This window comes from Perognathus longimembris, chromosome 6 (genome assembly GCF_023159225.1).
Source record: "Perognathus longimembris pacificus isolate PPM17 chromosome 6, ASM2315922v1, whole genome shotgun sequence".
NCBI classification, from domain to species: Eukaryota; Metazoa; Chordata; class Mammalia; order Rodentia; family Heteromyidae; genus Perognathus; species Perognathus longimembris.
In genome coordinates, this window is record NC_063166.1 from 11392718 (window position 1) to 11414197 (window position 21480).

General features: G+C 45.9%; 2 protein-coding genes across 5 annotated transcripts in view; both read left to right on the forward strand.

Annotated features, from left to right (window-relative positions):
- Slc26a8 (solute carrier family 26 member 8) overlaps positions 1–6393 on the forward strand; it is a 54024-nt gene extending 47631 nt beyond the window's left edge. For all 3 annotated transcript variants that reach the window (XM_048347875.1, XM_048347876.1, XM_048347877.1), the window contains 3 exons: positions 2777–2831; positions 2931–3112; positions 5603–6393. In XM_048347875.1, coding sequence (XP_048203832.1) covers positions 2777–2831; positions 2931–3112; positions 5603–6064 — 699 coding nt within the window. In that variant the 3' untranslated portion in view covers positions 6065–6393. The remainder of the gene's footprint in view (positions 1–2776; positions 2832–2930; positions 3113–5602) is intronic.
- Positions 6394–20701: 14308 nt separating this feature from the next.
- Positions 20702–21480, forward strand: part of Srpk1 (SRSF protein kinase 1) — a 42682-nt gene continuing 41903 nt past the window's right edge. The window contains exons 1-2 of one of the 2 annotated variants that reach the window (XM_048347882.1): positions 20702–20813; positions 21315–21375. In XM_048347882.1, coding sequence (XP_048203839.1) covers positions 20801–20813; positions 21315–21375 — 74 coding nt within the window. In that variant the 5' untranslated portion in view covers positions 20702–20800. Of the gene's footprint in view, positions 21376–21480 lie in introns of both variants that reach the window. The other variant, XM_048347881.1, reaches the window with a different exon arrangement.

Sequence of the window (21480 nt, forward strand, 5' to 3'; positions counted from 1 at the left end):
GGGCTTGGATCAGGAAGCACCAAACATTGTTATTTCTCATAGTGTGAAAAGAAGGAAGTTCCTATCACCCTGGGAGATGTCATCTGGGCCACGCCCACTACGCAGCTCCCACTACTGGAAAAAGAAAACAAACAAAACCCCAAACCTCACCATGATCCTTGCTAGGTTCAGCTTCTCCAAGCTAAGCACTGAGCTATCCTCTCCTCAGATTGGAAGAATATGGGGTGAAATAATGTCACAAGCCGGGGTCATCTGTCCAGTACATGTACCATCTTCCCAACTTTCTTTTGCATTGGCTTCATCTTCAGGCAAAAAAAAAAAAAAAAAAAAAAAAAAAAGGATGCAAGATTGTTTTCCTTCATAATGGTGTCCCTGCTGGTGCTGGTGGCTTATACCTGAAATCCTGTCTACTCAGGAGGCTGAGGTCTGAGGATTGCAGTTTGAAGCCAGTCCAGGCAGAAAAATTCATGAGATCCAAATCTCCAATTGGTTCCAGTGGCTGGGCACCGGCCTGGAGCAGAAAAGCCAAACAAGAACATTAGGCCTGTGTTCAAGCCTCAGTCCCAGCACAAAAAATAAAAACTGTGTCCCTGAGTCCTGACTTCAATAATCTTGGGGTCTTTGACAATGCTCATTTTTCTCCTTTCTGTAGAGAGCACAAGGTTTGGCTGCATAACAATCCATGCTTGTTTCTTTTTTTTCCTTTTATTTTATTTTTCTTATTTATTTTTTTGCCAGTCGTGGGGTTTGAACTCGGCCTGGGCGCTGTTCCGAGCCTCTTTGTGCTCAAAGCTAGCACTCTATCTTGAGTCATAGCATCACTTATGGCTTTTTCTGATTATTATTATTTTTTTTTTTTTGGCCAGTCCTGGGGCTTGGACTCAGGGCCTGAGCACTGTCCCTGGCTTCCTTTTGCTCAAGGCTAGCACTCTGCCACTTGAGCCACAGCGCCCCTTCTGGCCATTTTCTGTATATGTGGTGCTGGGGAATTGAACCCAGGGCCTCATGTATACGAGGAAAGCACTCTTGCCACTAGGCCATATCCCCAGCCCCTTTTTCTGATTAATTTATTGGAGATAATAGTCTTATAGTCTTTTCTGCCTGGGCTGGCTTCAAACTACATTGCTCTGATCTCAGCCTCCTGAGTAGCTAGGATTACAGGTGTGAGCCACCAGCTCCTGGCGTCTCTCGTTGTTTAAGTTCCAATAAGCATAATCTGTTTTTTCTTTGCTGCCAGCATACCTGTGTTTGTTGTACTATCACTTTCATCCTGGTTAGCAATGGACCACATTGAAACACCCTGTATACTCTCTTCTCATCTCTAATTACATCTACTCTTTTATGAAATATGCTTCAGTGGTTGGTTTATCTTCTTTTGTCTTTGGATCGAGTTTTATTGTGCATTCTTTTCTTTTTCTTTCTTTCTTGTGCCAGGCCTGTGGCTTGAACTCAGGACCTGGGTGCTTTTTTGTGCTGAGACTTGTGCACTACATCTTGAGCCATGGCTCTACTTCCAGATTTTTGGTGGTTTATTGGTGAAAAGAACCTCAAGGACTTTGCTGCCCAGGTTAGCTTCAAACCAGAATCCTCAAGTCTTAGCCTCCTGAGTAGCTAAGATTACAGGCCTGAGCCGCCAGCGTCAGCCACTCTCGCTTTTAATTCTCATAAGAACTCTTGTTTTCCTTTAAGCAGCTGAGTCTCAGAGCTTGGAAGTAGCCTGTCCAGAATTTGAACTTCTAGCATCTGATTTCATATTGTGGTTTTCCCATGTTCTACAGAATAACTGCACCATCCTTGCCCCCCGCTACCTCTCTTTGTAAAGGCATCCTATTTTCTTGTCCTTGGCACCATCCATCTGATCTATGCAGATGACACTCTGCTCCATCCCGAGAAGACAGGCATTCTTCCACTTTACTAGCCCCAAGACATTCGTGGTGCACTTTTTATTTACTTGTTTATTTCTGAGCCAGTCCTGGAGCTTGAACTCAGGACCTGGGTGCTGTCTCTGAGTTTTGTTTTGTTGTTTTTTTTTTGTTGTTGTTATTTTGGTTTTTGTGGGAGTTTTTTGCTCAAGGATCAATACACACACACACACACACACCAAAAACCTTCCATTGTGTTCTCTTAGTACTAGGTGAAGCAGAATCAGTTTTTGTTTCTTCTGACATCTTAACTTAGGACCTAGGGTTGACGTGTGCTCAGTGTTAAGAGTATTAAGGTTAGCATTGACTGGCTTGAAAGCGAACTTGATGGATGTCCCAGAGCTCCTGTATGGGCTGGAGTAAACTCGAGGTCAATATCTGATGTCTGCTCACCTGATACTAAGCATGGGATTTTCTACTGAAATCAAATGCAAATTGGCAGAGCAGTTCAGGATGTGACCCTCAGGCTCTCTGAATTCTGTTCCCTAGTCCCACACAAACTCTAAGCAATAACACTAGGATAGGGTTGTTTAAGACCACTCTCCAAAGGGCTTCCATCACACCTGTGCCTGTCTCCATCCGGGGCCTCCTCGTACAAACATACTCTCTCTATGTGAACAGCCTTCCCTCTCACACTCCCTTCAAGCCCCACCTGAGGTGGTCTTGGCTTCATACCCAGCATGTCAGACATTTCCTGATCCACAGAACTCCATACAAGGAAAGTTCATAGAGCAGACTTGGAGGGCAAAGATACATATACCCTAGACACATGGATGATCAGAGGTTTCCCATTCAGCTAGAAGGCCTTTCCTAGCACGTACAAAGCGCTCCCACCACTCCCCCTCTCTCTACAGATGTGCAATGCTTTCCGAAACGCCAGCATCTTGGTGCTCATTGCAGGATGTCACTGTGAGTACCCTTCACCTGAGGAGAGGGCTGCATCTTACTCCCTGGGGGCTCTGCTCCCCAGATGCTGACAACTGTGTGTGTTCTGGGTTTTCTTTGTAGCTTCTGTGATCAGGGCATTTGAGAGGAATGATTTCTTTGATGACGGCATCACCAAAGCCCAGTTCTTCCTCAGCCTCCATGATGCAGTTCTGTCTGCCGTGACAAGGAAGTTGATGGAGTCCGAATTAAGTATAGATGAATCTGAGATGGTGATACAAGAAACCTACTCAGAATCAGACAAGGTGGGAAGATGTGAGGCTGGGGGAGGACGGCCGGCGTAGGGACGATGAACAATGTTCAGGAAAGGGTGGGGGGGGGGTGATGTTGTTTTGTTTTAGTATGGCTGTGTCAGAATGCGAGAGGTTGAAAATAATCTCTGGCCCAAGAGGCCCAGAGGTGCCAGGTGCCTCTACTGTTAGTGCATCTGCACCTCATGAGGACACCCAGGAGAGGAGACTTTCCTAACAGTCATGTTTACTGCCATGCCAATTGCTCAGACTCTTAATACTGCCCTTAGCAAGATGATTCTTTAACTGGTGCCAGTGGCTCACTCCTATAATCCCAGCTACTCAAGAGGTTGAGATCTGAGGATCTCAGTTCAAAGCTAGCCTGGGTAGGAAAGGTCTGTGAGACTCTTATCTCCAATTAACCAGTAGACGGCTGGAAGTGGAGATGTGGCCGAAGCAGTCGAGTGCCTCGAGTGGGGAAAGCGAAGCAAAAGCATATAGTCTTGAGTTCACACCTTAGTATCGGCACAAAAACAACAACCACAATGAAATACACTTGTTTTCTATTTTTCCCCACAGAAATACTGGAGTTTGAACTTGAGCTTAAACCACACATTCAACCTTTTTTTGCTTTAGTTATTTTTTTTCAGATAAGGTCTCACATTTTTTAATTGGATCAGGCCTGAACTACAGTTCTGTTCCCTGAGCCTCTGTAGGCATTCTTTTAGAACTCACCACACCCAAACTTTTGGGAATAAATAAAACCGATAAAGGAGTGTGCAGGAGATATCTTTGAGGCTAAAGCTTTGACCATTACTTACATTGTAAGATGAGGTTTGCTCAATATAAATAAATGCACCGGAGAAAGATGTAGGTCAGAAGTTTAAGATCTTTTATTAGTACCAAGTAAAAATCTAGTTTCTTCAGTGTTTCCAAATCACTATCTATGTAGGTTAAAATTCTCTCTTCCCCACCCTCCAAAAAAAACGGGGGGTAGGGTGGGGTGGGAATATGGCTTAGTAGTAGAGTGCTTGCCTAGCATGCATGAAGCCTTGGGTTCGATTCCTCAGCACCACATATACAGAAAAAGCTGGAAGTGGTGCTATGGCTCAAGAGGTAGGGTGCTAACCTTGAGCAAAAGCCCAGGGACATTGCTCAGGCCCTGAGTTCAAGCCCCAGGACTGGCAAAAAAAAAAAAAAGGAAGAAAAAGAAAATGTAAACTGGCATCAAATGTAATCTAATAGTAATAGGAGTTATTTTTCTATCAAATCTCTTGTGCTTTGACTTACTAAGGTTTTAATAATGTTTGGATTTATGTAACAAGGAAAGTATTGCCACTGAGATATGTTTTTAAAATTTCCAAGAATAAAAGATATTCTCAAGCTGGGTGCCAGGGGCTCACACCTAGCTAGCTCCTCAGAAGGCTGAGATCTAAGGATTACAGTTCAAAGCCAGCAGAAAAGTCCAGGAAGGTCTTATCTCCAACGAACCACCAAAAAGCCATTAGTGGAGCTGTGGCTCAAGTGGTAGAAGACTAGCTATGAGCAAAAAAAAGCTCAGGGACAGTGCCCAAACCCTGAATTCAAGTTGTAGGACTGGTGTTGGGGTCATGGAAAACTAGGCACTGCTCTACTACAGGAGCTCAAGAGGGACAGATGTGTAAATAAACATGGAACAGCATTAAGGGTTCACGGATGGAAATGTGAGTGAGGTACAGCTGGAACACAGAGGAAGCTGGGAGGCTGGCTGATCTTCTTGAATGGGATCTGAAATGATGGGTGTGATGAATGGTGGAGGATACGACAGAGATAGACAAAGCAAGCCAAAGGAAAGGCTTGAGCAAAGATTAAAAAAAAAAAAAAGTAAATAAAGAGCCAGAGGCCAGATCACAAATAGCCCACCCTGTCTAGGATACACTGGGGGTTAGCAAGGTAAGTAAGATAAAAAAGACAAGGATGGGGATAGGTGGCTCACACCTGTAATCCTAACTACTCAGGAGGCTCAGATTTGAGGGTCACAGTTTGAAAACAGCCCAAGCAGCAAAGCCCTTGGGACTTTTATCCACAATTAATCAACAAAAAGCCAAAATGGAACTGGCTTATATGGCAAGCACCAGCCATGGGGGGGGGGGTGGGGGGGTGAGGAGCTAAGGTTCAGCACTCAGGCCCGGAGTTCAAGCCCTAGTACTGGCACACACGTGCATATACACACAAAAAGGCAAGATATTTCAGAATGCTGTCAAGACTACTGCTGTTTAAATGGCTGGACATGAAATCCAATCTCAGCTAGCGAAACTGGAGAGGCCAAAAGTTAGGGGTTAGTTAGTGTAGGCTAAAGAACAGTGAATGACTGAGAAAATAAAGATGAGAAGCAGATTTAGGTAATATTTTCTACTTTGCCAGAAATTCATGATTCTAGCCCATTAAATCCTATTGCATTGTGAAGTGCCTGCTCAAAGTTAAATCAACTGGCAACTTTAATCCAACTAATCGTGTGTATTTCAGAATGACAAATCAAGATATAAAATGAGTGGTAGTAGTCTTCCAGAAGTCCCCAGAAGTGGAACCTACGACTTCACCAAGCCCCAGGAGCCAATAGACGAGGAGTTTGATTTGGATTTGGAGCCCATCTCGGAGTCAGATACGAACAGGCTGGAACTCACTTTAGACATGGATCAAGAACTTGAGTCAGAGGTACCTGAATCAGAGATGGAGGCTGACACAGAACCTGAGACCCAGGCGGAGCTTGAGCCAGAGCTGCAGCAGGAACCCCAGCCGGAAGATGTCTATCTGGACTTGCTGAGAGAGAGGAGGCCCGACCCCAAATCCAAACCCAAGTCGCCCATTTACTCTCAGTGGCAGTACTGGTCTGACTATCAGCCTGCAGGCCCCAGGTCCTCTTCTCAGATAAAACCTCGGACACAACCTGTGGACAGGAAACAACAAAACACAGGCTTTCACTCCTGAGAGAGCACTGACAGCGAGGATGCCTGGGAGGTGAACCGGGAATAAGGGCTCAGAAAACCTGGGCAAGCCCTTCCCGTCCAGAAAGGGTCACTTGTCGGAGACCTCAGCCCGGTATGACCCAGCCCCGCTCACTTTGTGACTCCATGCTGGGTCCGCACTCCTGGACCACATTAGTAAGGGACAACAGTCATCTCTAGGTTCCCTACCTCCTCTCGCCTCTGCAGATATTCCCACGGAGTTTCTTCTGCATACGTTCCACAGCCGTGGGTTGGTGCCAGAACATCTCTGCCTCACTTGTAACTTTCATTTCTGTCCCCTTTTCTCCAGAGATGAGGCTCAAATAAAATATACAACTCTACTTTTTTTTTTTAATTCTTCCTGCTCCCCTTCTCCCTCTCTGTATCCCCCAAAGGAACATCAACTGGGAGGGAACCCAGAACCCACTTGGATGTAGTGGACAAAGATGATAAAGCAAAATAAAATGTGGCTCCAGGTGTTGGTGGCTCACGCCCGTCATCCTGGCTGCTCATGAGGCTGAGATCTGAGGATCATGATTCAAAGCCAGCCCTGGCAGGAAACTCTTATCTCCAATGAATCACCAGAAAGTGGGAAGTGGCATTGTGGCTGAAAGCGGTAGAGCTCTAGCCTTGAGTGAAAAAGCTCAGAGACAATGCCCAGGCCCTGAGTCCGAGCCCCACGACGGACAAAACAAAACAAAACATGGGTAGTATTTGGAGTTTATGTGTAAGATATTTTCATGGTACTAATAGCTGGTGAAACTATCTCAAAGCTAAGCCAGCCTGAGGCTTGCAGCACAGGGACATGCTGAGTAGAAAGCACTGGCTCTGTCTCATTCTAAGATCAATATCTTACTCTGACCTGCATTCATAGGCCTGCCAGCGACACCAGCTGAGGAAAATGTCATCTTCAAATGGAGCTCCCAGTCTGGGAAGGTGGCTTAGTGGTAGAGTGCTCGCCTCGTATACATGAAGCCCTGGGTTCGATTCTTCAGCACCACATAAACAGAAAAAGCCAGAAGTGGCTCTGTGGATCGAGAGGTAGAGTGCTAGCCTTGAGCAAAAGAAGCCAGAGACAGTGCTCAGGTCATGAGCCCAAGCCCCCCACCCCCCACCAAAAAAAATGGAGCTCCTACTGGCCTTCAGGTTCACACACATCTATCACTACTTCTGTGTTAGGGGGGTGGGGGTATGCACACATGTGTGTGCTGGTTCTAAAGCTTGAACCCTAAGCTTTTGTGCTCAAGTTAGTGCTCTACCATTTGAGCCATAGCTCCACTTTCAACCTTTTTTTTTTTTTTTTTTTTTTTTTTGCCAGTCCTGGGCCTTGGACTCAGGGCCTGAGCACTGTCCCTGGCTTCTTCCCGCTCAAGGCTAGCACTCTGCCACTTGAGCCACAGCGCCGCTTCTGGCCGTTTTCTGTATATGTGGTGCTGGGGAATCGAATCTAGGGCCTCATGTATCCGAGGCAGGCACTCTTGCCGCTAGGCTATATCCCCAGCCCACTTTCAACTTTTTTGATAAGTTAATTGGAGAGCAAAAAGCAGCTCAAGGATAGTGCTCCTTCATCACATTCGGCACATTTTTTCACATCATATTGATTCAAATTTTTCAAATTCAACTTGTATCTTGTTTATATCTTTCTTTTTTATCTTTTCCTTGCCAGTCCTGGGGCTTGAACTCTGGGCCTGGATGCCGTCCTTGAGCTTTTGTGCTCAAAGCTGATGCTCTACCAGCCACTTCTGGTTTTCTGGTGATTAATTGGAGATGAGAGTCTCACAGACTTTTCTTCCTGGGCTGGCTTTGAACCATGATCCTCAGATCTCAGCCTCCTGAATAACTAGGATTACAAGTTGAGCCACCAGTTCCTGGAAAGATTTTTTTTTTTAATGTAGGAAGACCAACCAGTTGTTCACTCCTGGCCTGAGACCTGTAGTCAACAGATTTCCTTCTATCATCCTTTCCTTACGCTGAGTAAATTTGGGGGGCTGCCAGGGAGTTAGGAGAAACTAAGGCCATTCCTGCCCCCTCTGTAGTTTTGTAGGAAGTCTTGGTTAACAGTGGCTTTCCAGTCAGTCCCAGGGCCATCTGCCCTTTACCACCATATTTATTTTTAATATATTATTATTGTTATCATTGAGGTGTGGTACAGAAGAATTATTGTTTCATAAACTAGGTTACATTTCTTTATTTAAAGTGTATTCAAGTGTTGGCCACATGCTGAGTCTTAGGCTTGTCTGAGCTCCAGACCTGAAGGAAAGCATGAAGCTGGGGAAGGGAGAGAATGGAACCCAGACTGGACCGCTGGGTGCGCTGGTGGGGTAGGGTCAGAGATGACAGCTGGGGGGGAGGGAATCCAAGAGGGGCAGGAAAGGCCTGGCTCTTATCCTCTTCAGTGGGTCCTGGAGAAGTCCTGGGGATTGAGGCCTTGAGGAAAATGTGGTTTGGGAGCCACTTACCTATCATGTCCTGCCCTAGCCACCAAGACTCACCCACAGATCTCCATTTCCCCCTAGGACCTGAGTCTGTGTGACAACTCCAATGCACCTGTTATAAAAGGTATGCGTGAGGCAGGGTCAGCAAAGATCCCCACTCTCCCACCCCACTGTCACGCTGGGCTGCCCTTTCTCTCTGAGCTCACACCACATATTTTTCACCAGTGGCCCACAGGCAGGCCAAAGTAACAGCCCTTGTGTATTTACTCTTCATTGTGTGCCAGACTCTGTTCTAAGCACTTCATCAAAGTTAACACGTGAATCTGCACAAAAGTCCTGCGAGGTAGGGCAGTTAGTACCCTGTCATCTAACTAAAGGAAACAACCTCGATTCCACCTGAGAGCACCACCCTAATGCTCTGTCCTCAGCTTAGCACCTATAGCAGCCGGGATGCAAGCCTAATAAAGCAAATTTCTGAGCTGGCAGGAGTGAAGGGTAGTGTCACCAAAGGAGAAGAGGCAGGGTTGGGACTAAGGACAATTCATATTTACTAAGTGTTACAGGAATTGTATTTAATTGTCACTCCCTCCACTGCCTGTCCTTTACCTAGGAACAATTATCCTTTTTATCCATGTGAAGAACAGGCTATTCAATATCCTTGTCAAAAGGCACCAGTAGCTCACCCCTGTAATCCTAGCTACTCAGGAGGCTGAGATCTGAAGATGCAGATTCGAGACTCTTATCTCCAATTAATGACCAAAAAAATGCCAGAAAGGTGATTCAAGTGAAAGAGCACTAGTTTTGAACAAAAAAAGCCCAGAGACAGCACCTTGCCCCTGAGTTCAAGCCCCAGAAGTGGCACACAAAAACACACACACATGCACGCGCGCACACATGCATGCATGCATGCACACACACATACATGAACACACACACAGAAGTCAAACCCAGGTGGAATTCCAAACATTAGACCTTTGTTCTGTGCTGATTCTTCAATTGTGAAAGAGTGGCCATTTGGTGCCTTTGGACCGATTTGGTGCCTCAAACTGTGTACTGAGTGCCTTTCCTTTGTCTCTGTCTCCTATCCTTGTTCCCAGTGCACATGCCCAACACTACAAACTCTGCATTCTTTATAATTTGCCACATATACTCCTTGAGTACCTCCTACATTGTTATCCTTCAAATATCTTGGCCTTTATGGAGCTGCCATTGCAAGGAGTGGTAGAAGACAAGACAGGCAAGAGGGCTGGGAATATGGCCTAGTGGCAAGACTGTTTGACTCGTATACATGAAGCCCTGGGTTCAATTCCCCAGCACCACATATATAGAAAACGGCCAGAAGTGGCACTGTGGCTCAAGTGGCAGAGTGCTAGCCTTGAGCAAAGAGAAGCCAGGGGCAGTGCTCAGGCACTGAGTCCAAGCCCCAGGACTGGAAAAAAAAATAAGACAGGGAAGAAAGAAAAAAACATGCCTCAGATCCAGTAACTCATGCCTATAATACTAGATATTCAAGAGGCTGAAGTCCAAGGATCACAGTTTGAAACCAACCTGGGCAGGCAAGAACTACTTACAGTTGTGGCTCAAGCAGTAAAGTGTTAGCCTTAAACAAAAAAATGAACGGGGGCTGGAAATGTGTCTTAATAGTAGAATGCTTGCCTAGCAGGTATGAAGCCCTGGGTTTGATTCCTCAGTACTGTAAGGTAAGGTTCATCTCTGGGAGGGCATCCATGAAGATGCCCCCCACCTGTTTATATCTGGGCCCAGTATCTGTGTTACCTAGGTAACTGGCACACCTGGAGGCAGTTACCTCCTCCCTCTGAGATCGCATCCAATCCATTTGGCCATACCTCCCGCCTTTCCCTATATAATCCGGCTCAACATGAGTCCCCGCTCTCTTTCCCTTTCTCTCATTCTCTTTCCTTTTCTCTCTTACTCTCTCTTGCTCTTTTTTTTTTAAGTTTTATTTTATTTTATTTTGCCAGTTCTGGGGACTGGACTCAGGGCCTGAGCACTGTCCCTGGCTTCATTTTTGCTCAAGGCTAGCACTCTGCCACTTGAACCACAGTGCCACTTCTGGCCATTTTCTATATATGTGGTGCTGGGGAATTGAACCCAGGGCTTCATGTATACAAAGCAAGCACTCTTGCCACTAGGCCATATTCCCAGCCCTCTCTTGCTCTTTTCTGTCTTTTCCCTTCTTCCTTCCCCTCTGTCTCCCCACACTTTCATCTTGTGTGGGCTGGCAGTTTTCTCTACCCCCAATAAACTCCTTTCTGCCTGAACAATGTGGCAGGTTTCCTTTCTGGGGAGCCTTACAAATACTACATAAACAGAAAAAGCTGGAAGTGGCACTGTAGCTCAATTGGTAGAGTGCTAGCCTTGAGCACAGAAAAGCTCAGAGACAGTGCTCAGGCCCTGAGTTCAAGCCCCAGGACCAGCAAAAAAACAAACAAACAAAAAACAAAACTAAGGGGTACAGCACCCAGGCCCTAAAAACACACAAGAAAACCTCTTTTCTCCCTAAGGAACCTTCGGTATATTGCTAGGGGTATAAATCTCCCAGAGGTCCAAATAAAATGATATACTGAACACATACTAGTGTGTGTCTAGATTAAGAAGGAAGAAGTCTAGATTACTCTGATTGAGTAACAGTTAAATTAATGCCTGTGTAACACACACTTTTGCAAGTCTAATGGTTTCCAATTATTTGTATTCAATAAAATTGAATAAGAATCTCTTGGAATTGTCATCTAGTTGGTCACAAAAGTGAGTTTTGGCCATGACTGTGTGACTTTTGGCACATTGCGTTTCAATAGTTTAAAAACAAAAACAGTGCTATTATTTTTTTAATCAAAAACCCTTTTTCATTCCCATATAATTATTTCATGTAAACAAGTTTTCTTACAAAAAAAAACCAAAAGGAGTAGAACAATGCAGGATTTCAAGAAAACCCATCTAGCGGGGCAGGGGATATGGCCTAGTGGCAAGAGTGCTTGCCCCATATACATGACGCCCTGGGTTCAATTCCCCAGCACCACATATATAGAAAATGGCCAGAAGTGGTGCTGTGACTCAAGTGGCAGAGTGCTAGCCTTGAGCAAAAAGAAGCCAGGGACAGTGCTCAGGCCTTGAGTCCAAGCCCCAGGACTGGCCCCCCCCCCAAAAAAAAATCAAGCCAGATGCCACTGTCTCACACCTATAATTCTACCTACTTGACTACTTGAGAGGCTGAGATCTGGAAGATCATGGTTAGCATTCAGGTGGAAAAGTTTGTGAGCCCCATTCTCAACTGATAGCTGGGTGGCCTACTCCTGTTATTCTAGCTATGACAGTCTAAATTAGGCATGACACGATCCAGGCAGGATATGAAGCCCTATCTCAAAAATAACAGTCTAAAAAGGATAGAGGAATGTCTCAGCAGTGGTGTGCTTGCCAAGTAAATCCCAGATCCTGATTTCAAACCCTGGGACTGCCCAAAATATAAATAAAAATAATAAGCAAGTGACACTCCAAGTTAATCTGATTAATCATGGAATAATAATATTCATGATAATATAAGACATTTCTTGGGGCTGGGGATATGGCCTAGTGGCAAGAGAGCTTGCCTCGTATACATGAGGCCCTGGGTTCGATTCCCCAGCACCACATATACAGAAAACAGCCAGAAGTGGCGCTGTGGCTCAAGTGGCAGAGTGCTAGCCTTGAGCAAAAGGAAGCCAGGGACAGTGCTCAGGCCCTGAGTCCAAGGCCCAGGACTGGCCAAAAACACACACACACACACACACACAAAAAAAAAAAAAGAAAAAAGAAATTTCTTGAAGGATCACCATCCCAGGTAATTAAATTTCTATGAAAAGGCACATTTCTATGGTACAAGGCTTTCTAGGATTATTTTATGCTACCTACAGACAAATTTCTGCATGGAGAAAATGAAATGGAAATTTCATGTTCAAGGAGAAAATAGAGCTGTGTTAAAATTACCATATAAAAGGGGCGCTTTTACTTTTCAAATGCATTATATATAAGTGGGTGATGGTAGACTAGAACTGTGTCTCAGTGGTAGAGCTCGTGCTTAACAAGCTCTGTGTATAACCCCTAGTGCTAAAATAAGAGAGGAAAAGAAAAAGATATGGATGAGGACATATAGCACATTGCAGTAATGTTTAAATTCCATCGGATGGCATTCCAAAACCATGATCTAATGGTTTTATTTTAAAATTCAAAACTCTTTTCCAATCCATATGTCTTGTAGTTAATGTTCTTGCCTCGTGACATTGGCCAGAATCTCTAGTAGAACATGGAATAAGGCTGGCATGAGAGGCCATGCTTGCCTTGTTCTTGCTAGCTTAGAGGGAAAGCAGTCTTTCATCATTAAACATAAGGTTATCTGTGAGTGATCCACAGATAACTTCTGTCAGGTTGGAGAAGTGACCTATTCGTTAGTTTGCTTACTAATGAGATATAGGGGTAGTTTTGTAATGAGGCATAAAGGTAGTGTGCTAAAAATCATATTAGTGGGGCTGGGGATATGGCCTAGTGGCAAGAGTGCTTGCCTCGTATACATGAGGCCCTGGGTCCAATTCCCCAGCACCACATATACAGAAAACGGCCAGAAGTGGCGCTGTGGCTCAAGTGGCAGAGTGCTAGCCTTGAGCAAAAAGAAGCCAGGGACAGTGCTCAGGCCCCGAGTCCAAGCCCCAGGACTGGCCAAAAAAAAAAAAAAAAAAAATCATATTAGTGAGTAAGGGAACAGAATGTTTGAAAGCTCAAGTTCTTTACATACTCTGTCCCTGTTGTACCCCCATCACCAAACACAACAACTGACCAAAGATGGGTTTGAAGTATTTGTAGAGCAAACTAACTCTCACCTCTCTCTTTTGCATTTTTTTTCCTCCTTTCAGTGTGATGTCCATTCATAGTTTCCAACTCTGCTCAGGTGACATCTCAACCAAATGACTCAAACTATCCTCAAACCCTGAGTCAACTATGCCTTGGGGGGAGGGAGGGCTGATGCCTTGTACATTGAATAATCTGCATTATCTTTACTAATTTTATTTATACTTCCATCCCCCTACTACCCTGGATAAGTCATAAAATATGTAGTTAAAAGTACAAATCTCTAGCTGGGTAGAGGCTCACACTGGTCCTAGCTGCTTGTGAGACAGAGAATGGGAGGATCAGGGTTCAAAGCCAACTTTGGTAAAAAGTTCATGAGATTCCCATCTCCACTCTAAAAAGCTAGGCATCCTGGCATATGCCTATTTCCTAGCTATTTCCTAGAAGCATAAATGGGATCAGGATAAGTAGTATCAGGTCCTACTTGCAAGGTCATATTAAAAAAATACCTAGGGCTGGGGATATAGCCTAGTGGCAAGAGTGCCTGCCTCGGATACACGAGGCCCTAGGTTCGATTCCCCAGCACCACATATGCAGAAAACGGCCAGAAGCGGCGCTGTGGCTCAAGTGGCAGAGTGCTAGCCTTGAGCGGGAAGAAGCCAGGGACAGTGCTCAGGCCCTGAGTCCAAGGCCCAGGACTGGCAAAAAAAAAAAAAATACCTAAAGCAAAAAAGGATGGAGGTGTGACTCAAGTGGTAAAGCACCTGCCTAGCAAGCACAAGGCCCTGAGTTCAAAACATTCCCACTTCTTTGTGGGATCTTCATTGGGCCTCAAGTTTCTCAGCCATCAAAGAGAGATGACAATAAACAATATCTGTCTGGTGGGGCTGTCTGAGGACTGTCATATATCAGCATCAGTAAACAGTAATTATTACATGACAGTCAACTATGAGGAACCACAGAGCAAAGCCTATGTTCTTTCCTTCTCTGCTTCTGTCGCCTTAGTGCAATACACAAGGTGTAAAATCTTCTCACAAGGGTGAGCAGAAAGCATTTGAAAGAAAAAAAAATGAATTCAACATGGCATAGCAGGTAGAAATCAGAATCAAGTGTGTAAAAGCTGTATTGTCCACTTCTGTATATATTACTAAATTGATTTCACTATGAGCAAACTGGAAAAACTAAGACATGGTAGGGTTATGCACTGCTCAGAAAAAAAAAAATTAAACACAGGAAAAAGACTTTTGATTGTCAGTCCATGATTTTTATTATTTAAGCCTACTTGGCCCCTTGGACATGCTAGGCCTGGTACAGCCTCTTTGCCTGGCTTGGGAGCCCCCTAGGTGTAGCTATGTCTTAATTCATGAAGGTGTAGCTCAAGTGGTAGAGTTCCTGCAGATTAAACACCTGGCGCTGAGCTCAGGCCCGAGTACCACCCAAAACACCAAAGCAAACCAACAAAACCAACACACACAAAACTTTGGCATTCATTCTTGGAACCAAGGCAAGGAAAATAAATTCTGGGTGAGGATGTTTAAGAAGCCAGTCTCGGGACTGGGAACGTGGCTTAGTGGTAGAGTGTTTGCCTAGCATGCATGAAGCCCTGGGTTTGAGTCCTCAGCACCACATTTTTGCTCAAGGCTTGCACTCTACCACTTGAACCACAATGCCACTTCTGGCCTTTTCTGTTTATGTGGTGCTGAGGAACTGAACCCAGGGCTTCATGCGTGCTAGGCAAGCACTCTACCACTAAGCCACATTCCCAGCCCCCGAATCATTATTCTGATTTCACAAGTGGCAGGTCTTTTCTAACACTCATTATACACATATCTAAGCAACTTCTTTTTTTTTTAAACAAGTTCTTTTTTTCCTCCAGAGAAAATCCATTTTTGATCATCCCAGGGGCTTGTTTCAGTCTTGGAACAGCACTAATGACATGTGAAGCACTCTCGACCTCTGCTTGTTGTCTGATGTCCACAATGAGGTGACAGGGTTCTGATGCTGGGACTTGAGTCAGCTTTTCATCTACACCGTGGCTTCATCACTTAAAAGACAGAAAGCTGAGACTTCAAAAGACAAAATAGACCAGAGGAGCTGTTTTGAGCCCATCTGCTCATGAATATTTATCAAAAGTATATAAGAGTTGGGTGGCTGGTGGTTGATGCCTATAATCCTAGCTACTCAGAAGGCTGAGATCTGAGCGTCAAAGTTCAAAGATAGCCCAGGCAGGAAACCCCTTGAGCTTCTAACATCCAGTTAGCCAGCAAAAAGCCAGAGTGGCTACAGTGGTAAAGGGCTAGCCTTTAGCAAATAAACCAAGTGAGAGTGTGGGGCCTTGAGTTCAAGTCCCTGTACCAACATACACACACAAATACATATAAATAAATATAATACTATATTATATAGCATATAATTATATATAACATATTATACATGTGTGTATATATGCATATGTGTGTGTGAATATATGTTAATATATAGACGGGCTCCATCTTAACCCACAAGAACTCAGAGCAGGGCACAATCAACTCAGGCCACTGCAACACATTGCTACCTCTCCTCAGCACTTCCAAGAAGAGCAGCAGGACACTGCCTGCCTCGGGAATCACCAGTCCCTGCAACCTCTTCATTTGTCACAGCCCCTTCCCCATCTGGACTCCACTCTACTGGCTCCTCCCCGACCCCACCAAGCCAAGACCTTTATTCTTTTATCTGCCCCGACTCCCTCCCAACCTCTTCACTCAGGAGCAATTTCCTTGTGAAGCTTAAACTTTTATAGAACAAAGCCAGGAAGGATTCCCAAAGCAACTTGGGTTCTCAACTCTCTCCAAAGATCAGAGACTAAAACAGGTAGACTTACCTGCTTGGAGAGTGCTAGCTGCTTTGGGTGTACCCACTGCCCAGACTGGCTGTGCTGGATAGTCCCTGTTTGGCTATTCAGATCCACTCTCCACCCTCCTCTGTCCTGCTGGGTTTGGGAAGGCCAGCTTGTAGGACCAGGGACCCCTGCTCTTCCACTCCCGCTGAGGTTTGCTAGTGGGAGCTACTAGCCTGAGGAAATGAGAGGAGAAAAAAAAAAGTGAAACATTTAATCCTCTGCTCTTTCCCCTGCTGGATTTACCAATGGCACAGCTGCTGTCAGCAGCCCTGTTATGGGTTGAATTCTGTCTCCTCAAAAAAAGAAAGAGAGAGAGAGAGAGATGTTGGAATTCTAATCTCCATGACCTTGGCATGAGTCCTTAGTTGGAAAGTCTTGACAGAAGTAATAAAGTTGAAATGAGGTCATTAGGGTGAGCTCCAATCCAGTATGATTGGTGAGACACACACACTGGGAAGATAGGAAGCAGAGACACAGGTAGAAGGTGGCCAGCCACCAATAAAGCAAAGGAAGATCCCCAAAGAGATTCTCTTTTCCAATTCTTAGCAAGAGCCAACCCTACCAACACCTTCATCTTGGGAAGCTGAGATGGGAAGGGCTGTGGTTCAGATATGCACCCAGGTAGGGAGTGAGCCCCTATCTCAAAAATTAACTAGCACAAAAGGGTTGGAGGTGTGGTTCAATGGTAGAGTGCCTGACTAGCAAGCATAAGATCCTGAGTTCAAATCCTACTATCTCCAAATTCCAAGAACTTTGGACAATGTAATAGTTTGTATTAACCAAGACAAGGATGGGTGTGCGGATACATGTATAAAAGGTTCATGCAACAAAATTTCAAAATGCCAAAAATAAAGTGTTACAGAAGATCTCAAGGGCTGTCTTAAAAAGTAAGCTAGCTCAACAGGAATGGGATTTTCCAGAAATTCAATTCTGACAGTGCTCAAGAGCAGCCAAGAGCTGGGAATATGGCCTAGTGGCAAGAGTGCTTGCCTCGTATACATGAAGCCCAGGGTTTGATTCCCCAGCACCACATATATAGAAAACGGCCAGAAGGGGCACTGTGGCTCAAGTGGCAGAGTGCTAGCCTTGAGCAAAAAAGAAGCCAGAGACAGTGCTCAGGCCCTGAGTCCAAGGCCCAGGACTGGCAAAAACTAAACAAAACAAAACAAAACAAAAAAAGAGCAGCCAAAAATACCCCCCCCAAAAAAAACCCAACTCCACAATTGTTCATTCATGATTTCTGGATAATTCCAGTTTTAAACAGACTTTCAGAAAATCTGTGGGAGGAAGAGGGGGAGGCATATGTATCCAATAAAGAATGAATGCCAAAGAATAAAGGCAAACTGTGAATTTGGAAGATGGAGGATAATGACTTTTAAGGTTACATTTAAAGTGGGGAGGGGGAGGAAAGAGCTTTAAAATGGAGGAGGGGGAACAAACTTAGATGTATAGTTAGAGAGATCTGAGAAAAAGTGTGGAGAATTGCAGCATGATGGGAGAAACAGATTTTTTTTTAAAAAATTAGAAATGATTAATTCTAGTAAATCAGCCCAGTGAAGTTAACATTGACTTTGCAAAAACTCTCAAATGATTTATTTAAACAGATGGTTAGTAAGCTCTTAGGGAGAAGAGCAATAATCAGAATATGTATTACAGAAGCAAAGCAAGTCAATCATGGTTCTTTTAATTTAATTAATTTGTTTGCCAGTTCTGGAGCTTGAACTCAGGGTCTGAGCACTGTCCCTGAGCTGCTTTTACTCAAGGCTAGCGCTCTACCACTTGAGCCATAGCGCCACTTCTGGCTTTTTCTGTGTATGTGGTACTGAGGAATGGAACCCAGGGCTTCATGCACGCTAGGCAAGCACTCTACCACTAAGCCACCTTCCCAGCCTCCTGTTTCCTTTTAGATGGATTTGTAGTAACCATTGGGATTTTAGCACAACTCATTCTCATATTGTCTTTCTCAGTCTCTCATCCCATCATTTCTTATAAACTGCAGGTCATTCCTTCAATTAAATATTTTAGCTTCCACTAAGAGCCAGACACTGAAAACCTAGACAAGTTCCCTACCCTCAGAAAGCTGGTTTTTCTAGTGGGTAGCTCTTTCTCAATTCTAACTCCCTCTTTCCCCCAGCCACCAGCTCTTTCTTGTCTTTGCTAAATCACTTTTACAGTGTTTCTGACCTAGCACAGTCCTCCAACTCCAGGGCTTTGCTTTCTGTTTTCAGTTCTCCTTTGGTTCTCAAGTTTCAAATAGAGAAGAAATTGGACTGCGGTTTTCCTTGGCCAACAGGTGCTGTCATCTTTCACAATAGGCCCAGAAATGTTATCATTCCGGTTCCATGCAACAAATATTAATTATCTAAATTTCAAATTTGGCAAACCTACCTTACCAGCCTTCAATCATCATTAGTCCCCACCCCCACCCACAAGTTTCCAGTCATACCTTTTTGTTGAATCAATTTTTTTCCATTTAGAATTCCTAATATATCTTTCCACACCTACAGAGATACTACTTATTTCCCAACACCAGCTCAAAAGCTTCCTCCTCCCTGAATGGATTTAATTACTTAGTTTCCTCAGTAAGTCCTGGCACGTTCATGTTTGATTTGGGCTGTACAATTACTCTCTTCTTGCTCTCCCGGTCAATGCATTACTTGTGTGGCTTGCCCATTGGAGTCTCAGTTCTTTTAGAATAAGGGTCTTCAGAATTTCTACTCTACCCAGATGCAGTACAGCAACAACACAAGGTTTCAGGCAACAGCTGACTAATCTATGACAGTAGCCCCATGGATTATAGAGCCTGGTATTTTGTAGCCATCTTCATTCCTCCAAGTACACTCTGATGTTTGAAAGACAAAAGAAAAAAAATCACCTTATGGCATTATTTCTCAACACACATCCCTGTCTTTAAAGCACTCACGATTGCATTTTTCAATATTTTTTGACAAGCTAAGGTTTGAGCTAAGAATGCTTGAAATGGTTTTTTAAAAAGATCAAAAAGAGTATTTCATCATAATGTGAAAAGTATATGTAATTCAAATTTCAGAGCCTGTAAGTAAAATCCCTATAGGAAAATAGCCCATGTTTTCTGACTGCTTTTGAGTTCTAGTGGCAAAGGTGAGTAGGAAGGAAATCTTGGGGGTGATAAAGCCTAAATATTGATTATATGGCCTATTTCAAAAACACTCTACTGATCTTGTTTTGCAATATAAAGGTCTAGTCACTGAGTTAACTGGTTTGCTATATCAAGTATTCTAAGTATATATCCTTTCCAAGTTTTAATTTCTTCCTGTAATGGATATAGTAACTATCTTACCTTTGAATGGTCATAAACATCACACAGGATAATAATTCACTTATGAAACTACACAAACATTCTGTAACGGTTAACATGCACTGAAAAATGTGGCCAAATGAGAAAATATTAAACATTTTATGTCCCTTCTTCCCTTACAGTTATCATTTAAACTTGCGATTTTTTTTTTCTATTTTGCCATTCCTGGGGCTCAAACTCAGGGCCTGAGCTTCTTTTGCTCAAGGTTAGCACTTTGAGCCACAACGCCACTTCTGGCTTGTTCTTTGTATGGGGTACTGAGGAATCGAACCCAGGGCGTCATGCATACTTGGCAAGCACTCTACCACCGAGCCACATTCCCAGCCCCAACCTTGCAATTTTAAGAGAAAAATCACTTGAAAATTTTTAACTTTTCTTGGTGTGTGTGTGTGTGTGTGTGTGTGTGTGTGTGTGCAGGTCCTGGGGCATGAGCTCAGGTTTTTAACTCTTAAATAAGGTCACAGGTTTCCTTCCTTCTCCTCCTTTATTTCTGATGTGTAATTTTTTTTCTCTCCTTTTCTTCAGTCTCTCTCTTTTTTTTTTTTTTCTGGTCCTGTAGCTTGCACTCAAGGCCTGGGCACTGTCCCCGAGCTCCTATGCTCAAGGCTAGCACTCTGCCACAGGAACCAGGGCGCCACTTGCGGCTCTTTCTGAGTAGCCTATTGGAGATAAGAGTCTCATGGACTTTGCTGCCTGGGCTGGGTTCGAACTGTGGTCCTCCGATCTCAGCCTCCGGAGTAGCTAGGAAGACAGGCGCGAGCCACTGGCTTGGGGCTGCAGTCTGGGTTGGCTCTCACAATCAATAGCTCCAGGGAGGAGCTGGGAAGGGAACTGAGGCACATCCCAACCGGCTGCAGAGCTGTGTCTGACTCAGCACATGCCGCGTCCTCACGGCCCCACGCGCGCTTCCTCCACAACGACGACCCAGGGATGGGTCAACACAACGAAACTCGCCGGCGAGCCCGGCTACGGAACCCGGGGTTCCTCCCTCCGCTCCGCCCCTCCCACTTCTCGTGGTCCCGTCTCTCGCCCCCGCTCACCTCCCCCCGCCCCCCCCCCCGGGGCTCAGGAGCAGGTGGTAGGATCCGGGCTCCTGCGCAGGCGCGCGGCGCCGTGGGGCGGGGCGGGGCGGAGCCTGGGGCGGGGCGTGCGCGGGCTCGGATTTGGGCCGCGGCGGGAGCCGGAGTCGCCGCCACTCGAGTGCGCAGGCGCCTGGCGGTTACCGGTCTTGCCATGGAGCGGAAAGGTGAGCGGTGGAGCGGCCTGCGCCACGAGGGGCAACGGCCTCCGGGGCGAGGCCCGAGTCTAAGCCTGGAGCCTCGCTTCTCCGCCGCCGTCCGGCCTCCGGGCGTGCGGCGCTCCTCCTCTGAGGTGGCGCCGCCCCTCACCCCCCGCCTCTGGTCGGCGGGTCGGCGCCCCTCAGCCCGGGCGTCCTCCGGAGTCGGCCGTCACCGCCCCTTGTCCGCCGCCAAGTCGGCTCGCGCCGCGGAGCCGCTCCCGCACCCGGCCGTCGGCGGGCGAGGCCGACTCCCGGCCCGGCCCGAGCCCCCTCGGGCGCACCCCGCCTGGGCGCTGCTCTGCGCCCCGTGGGCCGCCGGCCGCCCGGCCTCCGCCGCAGCGTCGGCCTTGCAGCCGCCCCCCAGGCCGGCCCCGCCGCTCGGCCTGGCGCCCCTGCTGGGTCTCCACCCTCGGCTGGGTCGCCTCCTTTCCTCCACATTTGCCCTTCATCCATCCCTCTCTCCTGCAGTGCTTGCGCTCCAGGCCCGAAAGAAAAGGACCAAGGCCAAGAAGGACAAAGCCCAAAGAAAGTGAGTCTCGTACCCCGACCTCGCGTACCCGGGGCTCCTCCGGGCGCCGCCTCTGCCCGAGTCTCGCGGCTCGGGTGTACGCGCACGGCTGGAGCGCCCCCCGCG